The sequence below is a fragment of the Laetiporus sulphureus genome (genome assembly GCF_001632365.1).
Source record: "Laetiporus sulphureus 93-53 unplaced genomic scaffold LAESUscaffold_6, whole genome shotgun sequence".
Lineage (NCBI taxonomy): Eukaryota > Fungi > Basidiomycota > Agaricomycetes > Polyporales > Laetiporaceae > Laetiporus > Laetiporus sulphureus.
This window is the reverse complement of record NW_024468515.1, coordinates 923,263-936,162: the sequence shown is the minus strand read 5'-3', so window position 1 is coordinate 936,162 and position 12,900 is coordinate 923,263. Positions and strand designations below refer to the sequence as shown.

Sequence of the window (12,900 nt, the reverse complement as noted above, 5' to 3'; positions counted from 1 at the left end):
ATGGGCATAATTTTCAGTGCCTTACTTGTCTGCATATGCTGGAAGTGCTTCATAATCCCTGAGGCCACTTCTGTGATGCGAGCGGTATGTCGCCCGAATGTTGCTATCACCATGGTACCATTTTTGATGTGCGTGGCAGGTCGTAGTTGAAGGATTTAACGCACCGCCACGTCAGGGATTTGCGCACAATAATGACCCAGCATCCTCTGCTCATGAAGTGTCCGAAGAATCACCTTTTCCTCCGGATGGGATGCCTCCCGTATGCTTTTTATCACCTCGAGTATTTAAAATCAAGTAACTTTATTTCCCGCAATCAGGCATCCAATGTCGTCGATATCTCAACTGAAACTCGTATAAACGAACAGTCAGATATGGACCATGATCCTGCAGAAATCTTCTCTGCGTCGACCTCTTGCTCCATGTCTGAGCATATGTTGAGCACCGTGAGTTTGGCTCTATATATCTACCTTGTCTCTTGCTCACTCAATCATAGTCAGCTGGATTGCACGCAAAAGAGGCCCAGCCTGATGCCTTCTCCAACTTTCTGAACGAGCTTGTCTACACAGTTGCGGAGCTCCTGCCCGATAGCGACCTGATGAACTTCGCCTTACTATCCCGTCGACTTCACTTCCTTGTGATTCCCATATACTTACATCTCCAGGGGTTTTGCATACCCGAGGTCGATGAACACCTGAGTCTGTCAGGACCGGTCATCATTACTGCTCTCAAATTCTGGCGCTTCTCCTCGGTCTTCCAATGTCCGCGCATTCTAAGCATTGCCATCTCGGATAGTCCGACCGAGTATGATCACTTGAGATGCTTCTTTTCATCCCTAGATTGCACATCTGCATTGCAAACAGTCCAATTTCGTCTAGCTTCACCTCCTGCAGCTGCACTCATTGAGCTGTTGGAGACTCTTGGGGGCACTAGAGTTCAAAGGATCGCGATTTGGCATTACAACAACAAGATCTGCCAGCCTCCACGCAAATGCGTGCTGCCTCCAACACATCTCTCGTTACCCTCGTTGACGGTCTTTGAACCCTAAGCGGCTGTCCTCTTCGAGTCTCCGTTCTACCACTGGACAGTCATGACAATTAATTCATCCAGCATCACTGAACTTACTTTGAACACGCCAGGCATTGCTACCCCATCCTGGTCCCGGATCCTCGAGAGCTGCGACTTCTTACCCTCCAGATTCTGCACATTGAGGGAGAACTCACACAAATTGCCCTGGATCACTTTTTACGACGTCATGGTGATCTTCACGAGCTCCGCATCGGCTACAATTCACATTATGGCATTGCGGCCCAGCAGCGTTCTTAACCCCCCTTGCTCCCTCGATTGCGTGTGCTTGGTGGTCCCATCACTTATCTTCTCCGGCTTTTGAGCGACCATCGCCATCCCTTCTTGACCCTAGAAAAGCTAGCAGTGTTACCTGATCACAATTGCGACAGTCCTGCAGAATATGTATACAACCTCTCGAAGGTGCTGGAGCACACAGTGGTATGCCCAGCACTGTGGTACTTGACCTGCACTGTCGCATCGCAACTGGCAGCCGAAAACGATAGTGCTCCAATCGAGGATCATTATCTATGTTCGTTCGATGTCGTTCTCCCACAAGTCAAGTGCGTTATGCTCGAGCAAGCCTCGAGGCCGAGGCGCAAGGATTCTTTTAGTTCCACATTTCTGGTGAGCTCTTTCCATCGCAGAATCTGTCCAGTTTACCAAAACTTATCTAGGAACGCCTCCCTCATTGGTTACACCAATTCCCCAAACTTACATCCCTGCAGATTTGGGAAGATGCAGCTGTTGATCGAAGCGAGGCATTATCGCTCTTCCAGATGAACTGTGCCTCACTTTCTGATGTCTGGATCTATTCCGGTGGCAGAGAGGTTTGTTGGGAGTCAACAACGACCAGAGCTGTTCCGTGACCACAGATAACCCGAATACTAAACCATTTCAATGCCTTTGTTTGTCTCCTTCCCCTTGCCTTTTCTGATCCATCTCCAACTCCCGCTGCCGTCCTTCCTTTTGTCATCCTGTCGTGTGTTCGTTCCCGAGTCTTATGTCTCGCTCTAAAATTTGTTCTTTGTACTCTTTGTTGCGCTCATCTTTGTCTCTGCCCCACGGCGTAGCCTCATTAGAGTTGATATGTCTTACACCTCGTGCCGGACTGAAGCAATGGCATTGCTCGTTTGCATGTAAATTTCTGCTACAGAATGTTGAATATAGGCCTCCTTGACTGAATCTAACATTTGTGTCTTCATCTGCCAGATTTGCAAATGTCACCTTATATATATAATTTGTGACTCGATATTCAGTGATCACAGATTAGTTACAAACTTTTTAAGATATGCAAGCATCGCGTATATTTCAATGATATGTAAGAATTTAGCACCGTGAAATTTCCTGATGCATTTTCATAAAATGAAATACAAAATGACACCATTGCAAATATCACTTATAAAGGCAAAAGACTAACTCGGCATATGCCGTAGTTGCAAATGCCATCATGTCTGCGGTGTTACAGTAGGAATCGGCATTTTCTTTACCATGATACTGATGGAGCGAACTGCTGCACGGCTTTTCGTCATAGAGATCGGCAGGCGGTGAATGGCTGAAGACCGACATCATCACTGACCTTCACCTACATCCATGAGTGACCATATATATACATATGTGCCGTTCCAAGCACATAAATAAGTTCGGGTAGGGGGATATTCGAAGGCAGCGGCCCGCAGAAGGACGCCTTATATATACATGCAGCAGACAGCGAACCTAAAATGGCAGAAAGGGAGTCTGTGAAGTCGGACACAAACCATATATGAGAAGGATCTTTTCTTAGTATGGTAATCGTATGCCTTTAAGAAGAAAAGTATCGAGAGTTGGGGTGCGCCTTGATCAAGTAGGCCGAGATTGATATTGAAGCATAATGCCCCGGCAGATCCGGTCATTGCGAAAGATTGACGTATTTGGGTTCCTGCAGTCTGCCTTCCCCCGGACGTGTGATCCACCGTTACGAGCTCTCCGCTAGCGCATCTTCATCCTCCTGCCAGACGGGTCTTGCATTTGGTGCTGGTGGAGTCGATCTACTACATCAGGAAATCTGAGTTGAGATTGTAAGCGAAGGCCGCAAATAGATGGGTTTATAATTTTCGCGTGAGGCTTACTTAGCGATTGTACCGCTGCGGGATGTATTATGATTGCTTACAATCTGTGGCAATCAGTTATAATAATTGCTGAAATATTGTAATCACATTATTACTGCTTACAATCAGGTCCAGATCGCTCGTAATCGCATATGTTCGTACACGACCGAGGTTATAAGCTTATTCTAAGTGCGAACTAACCTAACTGGGGGGGATTAGAAGTGATGAGACATCCCCTGATATGCGCTAAGTCTAAGCTGTGGCCCAAGCGCCCAAGATGCGCGTTCTCTCGAGTCTCGACTATACCCCGTGTGCACTGAATTCGCGTTTTCCGAAGTGCAGATAAGGTGAGTCATGTTGTAAACTAGTGAACAGCATTGGGTTGAACTTTTTGAGGCCGAGATTGACTAGGAGCTGCCGCTGACAAGATGGCAGAAGAATGCAGCCAACCGCAATGCACGAGAAGCTCGCATAAGCAGCGGAATATCTGAGGCCACTGCGGACTGGAAATGTCCGATATGTGGACTATGGTCACACGTAATCATAAGGGTGCACCAAGACACTTCAACGCCTGCCAGAAAAGACGCAAATTGGAGCGCCGTGCACGCAAGGCTGCTCGCACTCCCTCAGCAGAGCCTGCAGTTGCGTCAGTGGCAGATCATTCCGCTCGCTGTGTTGCCTCGTCTTTGTCGACCGACAGCACAATGCCGAACGCACCCTCCTGCTTCAACTCTCCAGATGATCCTGCAATCTTCAGACCACCATTCCACGCAGCCAGCTACGACTTCTCGGCACTGATGATGTGCATTTTGATCCAAAGCGCAACGTCGAAGCTAAAGTGAATGGCTTGAATAGTGGGTGGAGAAAATAATGGAAATTGATACGTACGCAGATAGCACCGTGTCTTCCGTCCTGCACAACCCTTCACGAATGAAGCGCATCTGTCGGTTGAAGTGCTGCATACGGTCTTGACTGCCTCGCACACTCTCGGCGTTCTCATTGTCTACAAGCTCCGCATGGCACACGTCGCAGTTGAAAGTGCCAGCGGCAAAATCGATTAGCTTTCCCGCCTCCAGAGGCGAGAATGATTTGTAGCACTGAGGACAAATATAGCCCTTGTTGTCGAGTTCCTGTATATTCAATTGTCAGTAGCATTGAAGTGTTTCATATCCTCGAGACACACATTGCGCAATGACGAATCAATGATCGGCCGCATCTCGGCAATCCACCATTTCACGACATTGCAGAAGTGCTGGTAGTCGATGTAGTAGTACTGTCTCCTGACAGACCGCTGAGCGCGCTCCTTCAGCTCATTCTGACGGTGACTGCAGAAACTTGTGAAGAACGGCAAAACAAGAGATAATGGTACTCACATTCGCACTAGCCTTCACCTTTCAACGCCGCCATGCTAATCTTATTCAGGTCCTTCAGTTGAAATCCCATACGCCCAGCCAAGTCGTCGTCCTTCAAGCTGCCCACCTATCGTGTTCAATGTTTCCTGGTCATCCTTCGAGAGCGTAAATAATGCTGCCGTGACCATGAGCGGGTGCTCAGAACATCCGAGAGACGTTCGTCAGCGTGGATGTGACTCCAGAATGGCTCGAGAATCCAAACAAGGTGAGCTACGAGATGGTTCTGCCACAGTCCAGAAGCTGCCTTGTCCTCCCTAGACTTGTGGACGTGCTCGTACTTATGTCAGAGGAACAACCATACGATCCATGGCATCACCGTAGTCGTGAATCGCTTACCCATCGCGTAAGCTTTCTCTGAGATTTGTGAGTGTTTTCAAATGCTTCAGAACCGGTCTTCCTCTTCTTTCTACGCTCATCGTCCGTCTGATCGGCATCGACGGCGTTATCGTCTCGGGAGCGCTTTTGAATGCTGTCACCTTGGGCTAGTCGCACTTGAAGCGCAGTATTCTCCTTGCGCTGTTGAAATACTTGCTGTCGGAGCTTCTCAATCATCCGATGATCCTGCAAAATATCAGCAATACATCAATTGGGACGAGTGACCATGCACCTGTTCCTGATGCTCCTTGCTCCGACGTGTCACTACCCTTCCCTGCCCTCCTGATGTGACTTGAGATGGGTGTCCATGCCCCCTACCTAAACCTCCTTACGCTTTCTCAGCGCCGGCCCTGGCATCCGAGTGTGCAGCTGCACTGTTCATGAGCCTATTCAAACGGGCTGGTGCAGTTCTGGGTGCCAGACTCCATGGAAGATTGTTAGTTAGAACTTGCTGATCCAAGTCCGTGATAGGGGGTCTACGACGTCGAGAAGGTGGAACAGGCGAGAAAGACCGGCTCTGAGACAGCCTGAGTGTGTGTTGCCTGGTGAGTCGGAGTGTCTCTTGAGTTTCTTGGTGTTCTGGTACTAGCTCATTCTCTGTGTTGGTCTTCTTACTCTTCGCTTTATTCTTGTCAGAAGCAGGCTTGTCTCTCTTGCCCTTGGCAGACTGCCCAGTAGCCTTCTTCTTAGCCATAGATAAGTCGGTAAAAGCGCAATGTAGCAGGCAGAGAAGATAACGAAAGTTCTTCTAGAGTCCTAGCAAGACCACAGAAAGAGGAGCAGTGAGCAGGAGTGTGTATGTAGACAGAACGAGCAGGGACAACGCGAACGCTCGGTATATGCGCCCGCCCTGCGCGCCACAGGCGCGACGCGTCTTCAGCGCTTATTGTGACGGTACATGAAGCGTCCATGACAGTACCTAGCGTCGCATCTATAGCCAACTGGTAAGTGGCAGCAATATTTTACCATGGAGTGATCCCCGCGTGTGTGCGTGTTCGAGTCCTGTAGTAAACATTCTCGCAGCCTTCGGTGAGTGAGTAGTAGGTTGAGACTTCGACTAGTAAGGCACTTGTGATAAATGAATTGTCTACGAACAGTAAAGAAAGTAATAAAAATAAGAAAAATACGGAATGAATGTCTAGATTGCTTACTGCGTGCACAAATAAAAATTTTGACCACTGCTTAGATATTGTTGTTTGCTTGCGGTTACAATGTGCGCGCCGGGTTTACTGATGATTATAATCACTGCTTGCTGAGATTACAATGTCTCCGGTGTCCGATAATCAGTGATTGTAATCTATCGGTGTACGGATTATTGCACATTATAATGGGTACCACTGTGACCGTAAGTGGTTGTGCAAATCGTTCAGGTTTTCGTAATCGCTCGCATAGGGGTCAATATAATTTTCGCAATAGCTACAATTTAAACCGCTTATTCGCGCTTATGCAACGCGAACCAAATTTCCTGATGTAGTACATGCCTGCAGTCAAGCAAAATGCGAAGATCATGCAATCTCATGCAATACCGTCATGGATCACCTCCCACACCGACAGGAGCCGGTCCAGCTCATTGCAACCGCTGAAACGCTGATGGATGATCTTTTGGCGACAACAAGGATGCTGCAATACTATTGCAGCTTGCAATGCCATAGGTGTTTTAGGTCGTCACGTCTGTCATGAGCAGTGCGGAGGAAGTGGGTTACGTAAACCCAACCCGCCTTACTTACAGCGCGACCTCGATGTCCACGTCCCCCACAGTATGCCTGCGCCCCGTCGATGCCCACTCGAGAACGCGATCTCACCGCGGTCCGGAGATTCAAGCGGGGATGGCATCTGCTTGAAGCATTGATGTACCCTGCCGGCGCAGCGTCTGGGATAGCTCCATGCATAGGTAGCCCTGATGCCAATGATGTTCCACGCTGGCATCGACTGATCTCTGACGGTGGCCGCATGAAACAAGCCTCCTGTCACATCAGTGGCGTAGGTCACATCACTTCAAGATTTCGTTAGATTCTGACGCACCCACTTCAATCTGACTGTCACACAGCTTCAACAACAACACTGATGTGTGACCGATCGCGTTTGCACATCTCTGATCAGGACTTTGGCAGTGTATTCGTATCAGACTCGTCGCCAAGTTTGCGCCCTGCAGGTTTCACCTTGAGATCAACTCCGGAAACACCGCCCCTCCCCTCACAGCACGATATATATCAGGCGATGGCCTGCAGCATGCTCCCCAGCGGACGTGGAGCGTCGCCATTCTCGTACTACTCTACTTGCCTGTTTCTCTTGTCCTGTCGTTCGCCGTAATACGTCGTCATGAACGCCCTCTTTCTCATTGTTATTGGATCGCTGTGCGGTCTTGCTAATGCCCTCACGATTCCTCTCTCCGCACGCGAGCCGCACTTCGATGCTCGGTCCCGTCACCTCCCAATGAGGCTGGTTGGGATGCAAAGTATCAGCCAGACAAGTAATGACGATGTGATCAACTTCTATGACACTGTGGTAAGTTATATCGTACACACTTTGGCCTATCCAGGACTAATGAAACTGTGATTACAGTACGCGACGAATATGACTATTGGTGGCCAAGGTACGTTTAATGGATTGCTTCCGTACATTGTTATCGACAGTCGAATTCTATAGATCTGCTCATTCAACTGGACACCGGATCATCCGATCTCTGGGTGTCGCTGCCATCCGGCCAGTTTGAGTTCACCAACGTCACGGACATCACGGCACAAGAGACATACGGGATTGGCGCAGTCACCGGCACGATTGTCTTCGCCAACGCGTCTCTGGGTGATCACTTTGTCTACAACCAAGGTACATACTTCCTCGCCTGTCGTCTCAGCTCTCACACTGACCTCCGTCTCCAGCCTTCATCAACGCCACGAACGTGAGTTTCGGCGCGGATGATCTCCTCTACAGACAACCTGACCCTATATGACAGGCCACGGACTTCGGTACGATCTTCGGAGACAACGTGCGCGGTATCCTCGGTCTGTCCTTCGATGCAGGCTCCACCGTCGACGTCGACGTCGTCGAGGCCTTCGGTGCCAACTCCACCGCAGGCGTCTCCTTCCTCGTCAACCTCTTCCTGCAGAACCCAAACATGTCGCACTTCTTCACCACGCAGCTCGGGCGTACAGACGATCCGCAGTACACTATGGAGGGCTTCTTCACCATAGGGGACTACGTCCCGGGGCTCGAGGCGGTCGCGCAGCAGCCGCAACTAGAGCGCTTCCCGAATAGCAGCCCGACCGGGAACCCGCCGCGGTGGTCGACGGTGATGAGCGGCATGACGGTCAACGGCGAGCCGTTCGCGTTCAATGCGTCCGGCGTCCCGGGTACCCCGAATGGCTCGGTCGTCGCGGTACTCGATACGGGCTTCACGTTCCCGCCCATCCCGGAGGAGGCGGTGACGTTCATCTACGGCAGCATCGAAGGCGCGTACTTTGACAACAACAGCAGTTTGTGGATTGTGCCGTGCGAGAATGCGACGCAGCTGGAGTTCCAGTTTGAGTAAGTGTCGAATTCGCTTTGAAAGCTTGGCCCGACTGAACGAGTTCACCATCCAATCAGGAATATGTCTGTGCCTATTCACCCTCTGGATCTTACAACGGTGGTCGAATTGAACAACCAGACCGTCTGCGTGAACACCTTCCGGTGAGCAATCGTCAGCGCTGGTCTCTCGTATTCTCATATGTTGATTTCTCGACCACAGTGCAACGACCTTCCCTGTCAATGACCAGTTTGACATCATTCTAGGTGATGCTTTCCTCAAGAACGTCTATGCATCGTAAGCTTCTGTCCAACTCTATCATGACGGCATACTGAACTAGCATCGACAGTTTCAACTACGGCAACTGGTCCGCCTCCGACCCTGACGCTATCCCATACATTCAGCTGCTTCCCACCACGAACCTGACCGCCGCCTTCGACGAGTTCGCGCAAGTCCGCTCCTCCATGGTCACCTCCGCCGAGGCTTCCGCTTCGATGTCCGCAACGGCGTCCATCATGCCTTCTGCCGCTTCTGGATCGTCCGATTCCGTGCTTCCGACGACTAGCGTACTTTACTCCTCGGCGTGGTCGACCTACCCGGCTTCGTCGGCTTGGGCAAGCTACTCATCCGCTTCTTCTGCGTCTTTCACGTGGTCCAGCGCAGCGCCGACTGCTTCGGCGTCCGCAGACTCCAACTCCAGTTCGACCAACACGTCAGCGAGCACAACCACAGATCCCACGGACCCATCTGCGAACTCGACAGATACGTCCGCAAGCGCAACGGAGAGCGCCGCAGATTCCGAGTTCACTATCACCACGACGGTCCCCGGCCCGTCCATGCTCGCAGCCGCGATGCCATCGACGTCAGCTGGGCAACTCTCTGCAGCTGACATGTCCTCTCAAGCGGCACTGAACTCTCGCCGCCGCCGGCACTATCATCGCTCCGTGATAGAGCCCTCACGGACGGTGACAGATTGCCTCGCGCCCCTGATCGAGCACTACGGCGCCATACTATTCGCGTTGCTTGGCGGGTCCTTCATCATCTCACTCGCGCTGTGCATCGTCTCTGTCGTGATAGCCATGCGCAACCACGCCCGGGGCCAGGCACGCCGGAGGGCTGTGTATTCTGTGATGGAAGCAAAGACGGAGACGGAGACGGATCCCGAGGGCGCGGACGTCCTCTCGGCGACGTATTATTATAATCCATGACGACTATTGAGTGTTCATTGAGTGTCCACGATCGCATTATCTCACGAGGGAACCGAGTTGTTCTGACGGACTTCGCTTAAATTTAATCAACTTATTGCTGTGGTGATGCCACCGCTGTCGTTACTTCCTGTTGCATTTGCGCGTATGGTATACCTATGCGACGATCAATTGGCCCTGATACGAGACTGCGGTCAAAATCAGAACAGAAATCGAACAAAGGAATCACCAGGAGGAACATCTAGACTTGAAACCCGAGATTGAAACGGTATGGAACAAGAACATAGAAAATTCGAACAAGAAAATCAGAATAACTGATGCCAATATATTGGAATGAATAAAAACAAAGCGAGTGCGAAGCGCGAAGCGACGTGTATATACATACATGGAATAGAAAAAGAGAGAGGCTACATGATGCCTACAATACACTGCCTTTTAACTCGACATATACATACAGCCAAACCAGCTAGGAAGCGAGCAGGGATGCTAATGTCGACAACGGGAATGATGGGCGAATGATGATCAGAACGGTAGTCCATGAGACAGATGACAGATGCGAGTCGATACACGGCACGAGAGAGAGGACAAGAGACGATATTTATTGCCTAATACACAAGGACCATAAGAACACAAGAGGAAAAAAACGTAAGTCCAGGATCTACGCGCACGCCAAGGTTACCATGCCCGAGCCTTCCTCGACGTAGACCGCTTTTCCATATCGCGTGCGCGCGTACGCTGCTTCCGAGCGGTTGTCATCATCTCCCTGGCAACAGGAGACAACTCCGACGACGAAGCGGGTGATGGAGCTTCGTCTGCGTAGCGCTGCTCAAAGATGGAACGGGTATGCAGCGGTGTCGCCGGCGTCGTACTGCTGCGCTTGCGTGTTCGCACCGGGATGCTCTTTGGGGACAACACAATACTTGTGCTGTTCTCCTTGTCGTCCTTATTGCGCGCCGGGCGACCGAGAGAAGACTGATGGCTTGATGACTGGGAAATGGGACCATTGAGCGCATTCGAAATGGAATTGGCGCGCGAACGAGGTCTCCGCTTCCGTGCACCGACAGGATGTCCGGCTTTGAGGCGTGGTATATTAGACTTGGCTTGACGGGAAGAACCGCTCAACGAGGCTTTGAGCTCGTTATCGTATAGTTGGGCATGTAGATCGGATAATAGGTCGCTCTGAGAGGAATTAAGAAGGTCGGAAAGTAGGTCGTTCTGAGAAATGTTGAGACGATTCTGTCTCCGTGGACGAGGCCCGCGGACAACTCTATCGGGTAGTTCTGCCGCACTATCGTCGGCAGTGGAGTAATGGGAGGCCGTTCGTGAGCGCGTCAGGGCATCACTATCTTGTGGAGCGTCACTGTACTGAGTATCAGGGGCATGAGAACTCGCATTGCTGTGTGACCGTGACAATGACGTAGATTGCGTGGGGGCAGGGAACGGAACGCCAGTGAGACTGGCTTGCGCAGCAGGGAAGTTCACAGCAGACGGCGTCTTGGCCGGTGGTGGGGAAGGAGGAAGACGCGACGTCGAGGCCTCGAGGGGAGAAGGTGTGGTATCAACGGAAGAGGACGAAGAAGGATCGTGGTTCTCCATAGTGCCCGTGCTATAGCGCTTGAGCATGTTCGCATGCAACTGCATCACGTTCATAGGCCGCTCGCGCAGCATTTTGCGCCGGTCAGTCAGGAAGCCAAACACATCCGACGCTCGTGGGGGCGTCTTAGGATCGTGTGTCGAGTCCGACCAAGACGTAGGACGACTGCCGCTCGCGACGCCACTAACTTCGCCATTCAGGGAAGAGAACTCCGGACGGCGCAGAGATGTTTCATGAGAGTGGTCATGAGTCATGCTCTGTGCGATCTGTCGGCTAGATGCATCAAGCGATAGTGACAAAGCGGTGTCGGCCTCTGGGGGCGTTTTGAGCGGCAAAGAGTCTGTAGACGACGAGGCATCTTCCACCTCCGCTTCCCTGAAAAGGTATCATTGAATCAATGCTATGCAACAGTAACGATGAAGACAGTGGACGCACTGCAGGAACTGCTCGGCCCAGGTAATGTCCTCCTGCGACTGCACCGGATCGCCCAGAAGTTGCCGCAGCGTCGATCCCGAACGACGTACCGATCCGCGATTATCGTAATTAGAGGGCGGAGTGTTCGAGAACGCCTTTGCATCGAGGCGGCCCTCGTGGTCATAGAGCGACAACAGACTTGCGACCGAAGGATCTCGGCGAAGCGCGTGCAGGCGACCTTGATCCACGGGCGTTTCTGGAAATTGCCTCATTCGACTCCGTTGCGAATCGAAGCGTGAACTGCTGGGTGTGGCGGGAGGACTGGAACCATGAGGAGAAAAGCGGGGGTTCGCATTGGGGAACTCTGTGCGGGAGTGCAGCGTCCGCTCGTGTACTCTGACACTGTACGTATTACTACGCTGTAGGGTAATGGTCGAGCGGCCGATGGTTCGCTGAGGAGCAAAGTCGTTCATGGGATTGCCTGACGATGACACGTGTGAGTTGCTGAAGGGGCAGACAGTGAAGTACAGAACGTACGCAACGATGGGAGGTCCGAATAGTCTGCCTCTGCGACCATAGCATAGCGCGCCGACGTCGACCGCTGGAGTCGATTAGCATTGGCGTCCGACCGTTGCTCCTCCCGCTGCACGATGCGGCCCTCCGCGTCGACCTCCTCCTCCAGGATACCGAGTTCGGAGCTCCTCTTGAGCTTCTTGTTCTTCGACCTGCGGTTTGTGCCCAGAGAGAAAAGCCGCGCAAGGAGTCCCATGTCGTGAACGGTCGTAACGGGCGTGAAGGGAAGGGAGGGGGGAGGTTACCCGACAAAGAGCGCGGTAATGTATAAGTTGAACTCAGATAAAATGCCGCCCGGCACGAGCGCTACACTGCGGACCTGTGCGTGTCACGGGACCGTTCAGAAACCAATGAGTGTGGGGAGTTAACGAGCGATGTATCGCCCCGAACGGTCACATCTTGTACCCGCCGGGCCTCTTCCTCCTCCTGTCTGTCGGCTGCAAGTTCAGGCGATGTCTAGTTGCGCGTCGCTGGCTTTGTTGTGGAGGCGATGGCAAGCGATGCCGTCTTGCATCACCGGCTCGGACGGCCGAGTCAACCCTGAGACAGATATGCGACGTTTGTTTCGAGAAATATTGCAGCGCCGACACAACGCGGAGCAGTGCATTTGAACCTCCGCTGCCTCGTTGCAGCACCGCGTGCCCTGGCTCCGCACCGAGGCGAATCAGGATCC

The 12,900-nt window shown here is 51.8% G+C and overlaps 5 protein-coding genes across 5 annotated transcripts; 2 read left to right on the top strand and 3 right to left on the bottom strand.

Moving 5' to 3' along the window:
* On the top strand, positions 1-1,045 carry LAESUDRAFT_756337 (uncharacterized protein; the record flags this gene model as incomplete). The annotated part of the gene is made up of 4 exons (XM_040912154.1): positions 1-84; positions 140-259; positions 318-443; positions 494-1,045. The coding sequence occupies 4 exons, from the start codon at positions 1-3 to the stop codon at positions 1,043-1,045; spliced, it is 882 nt and encodes a 293-aa protein (XP_040767888.1).
* Positions 1,046-3,685: 2,640 nt separating this feature from the next.
* Positions 3,686-5,630, bottom strand: LAESUDRAFT_810415 (uncharacterized protein; the record flags this gene model as incomplete). Its single annotated transcript, XM_040914221.1, has 7 exons — positions 3,686-3,982; positions 4,038-4,279; positions 4,333-4,474; positions 4,531-4,628; positions 4,898-5,122; positions 5,169-5,218; positions 5,552-5,630. The coding sequence occupies 7 exons, from the start codon at positions 5,628-5,630 to the stop codon at positions 3,928-3,930; spliced, it is 891 nt and encodes a 296-aa protein (XP_040767887.1). The 3' UTR covers positions 3,686-3,927.
* An 805-nt stretch (positions 5,631-6,435) lies between these two features.
* On the bottom strand, positions 6,436-7,072 carry LAESUDRAFT_474009 (uncharacterized protein). Its single transcript, XM_040902607.1, has one exon. It carries the CDS (start codon positions 6,886-6,888, stop codon positions 6,565-6,567), a length of 324 nt encoding a protein of 107 aa, XP_040767886.1. The 5' UTR covers positions 6,889-7,072; the 3' UTR covers positions 6,436-6,564.
* A 420-nt stretch (positions 7,073-7,492) lies between these two features.
* On the top strand, positions 7,493-9,250 carry LAESUDRAFT_673945 (acid protease; the record flags this gene model as incomplete). The annotated part of the gene is made up of 6 exons (XM_040905543.1): positions 7,493-7,529; positions 7,583-7,807; positions 7,918-8,461; positions 8,522-8,605; positions 8,664-8,738; positions 8,791-9,250. Coding segments are annotated over exons 1-6 (1,407 nt in total), but the record flags the coding sequence as incomplete, so codon positions are not given.
* A 2,409-nt stretch (positions 9,251-11,659) lies between these two features.
* On the bottom strand, positions 11,660-12,079 carry LAESUDRAFT_611800 (uncharacterized protein; the record flags this gene model as incomplete). The annotated part of the gene is made up of 1 exon (XM_040903168.1): positions 11,660-12,079. A coding segment is annotated over one exon (420 nt), but the record flags the coding sequence as incomplete, so codon positions are not given.
* Between the last annotated feature and the right edge of the window lie 821 nt (positions 12,080-12,900).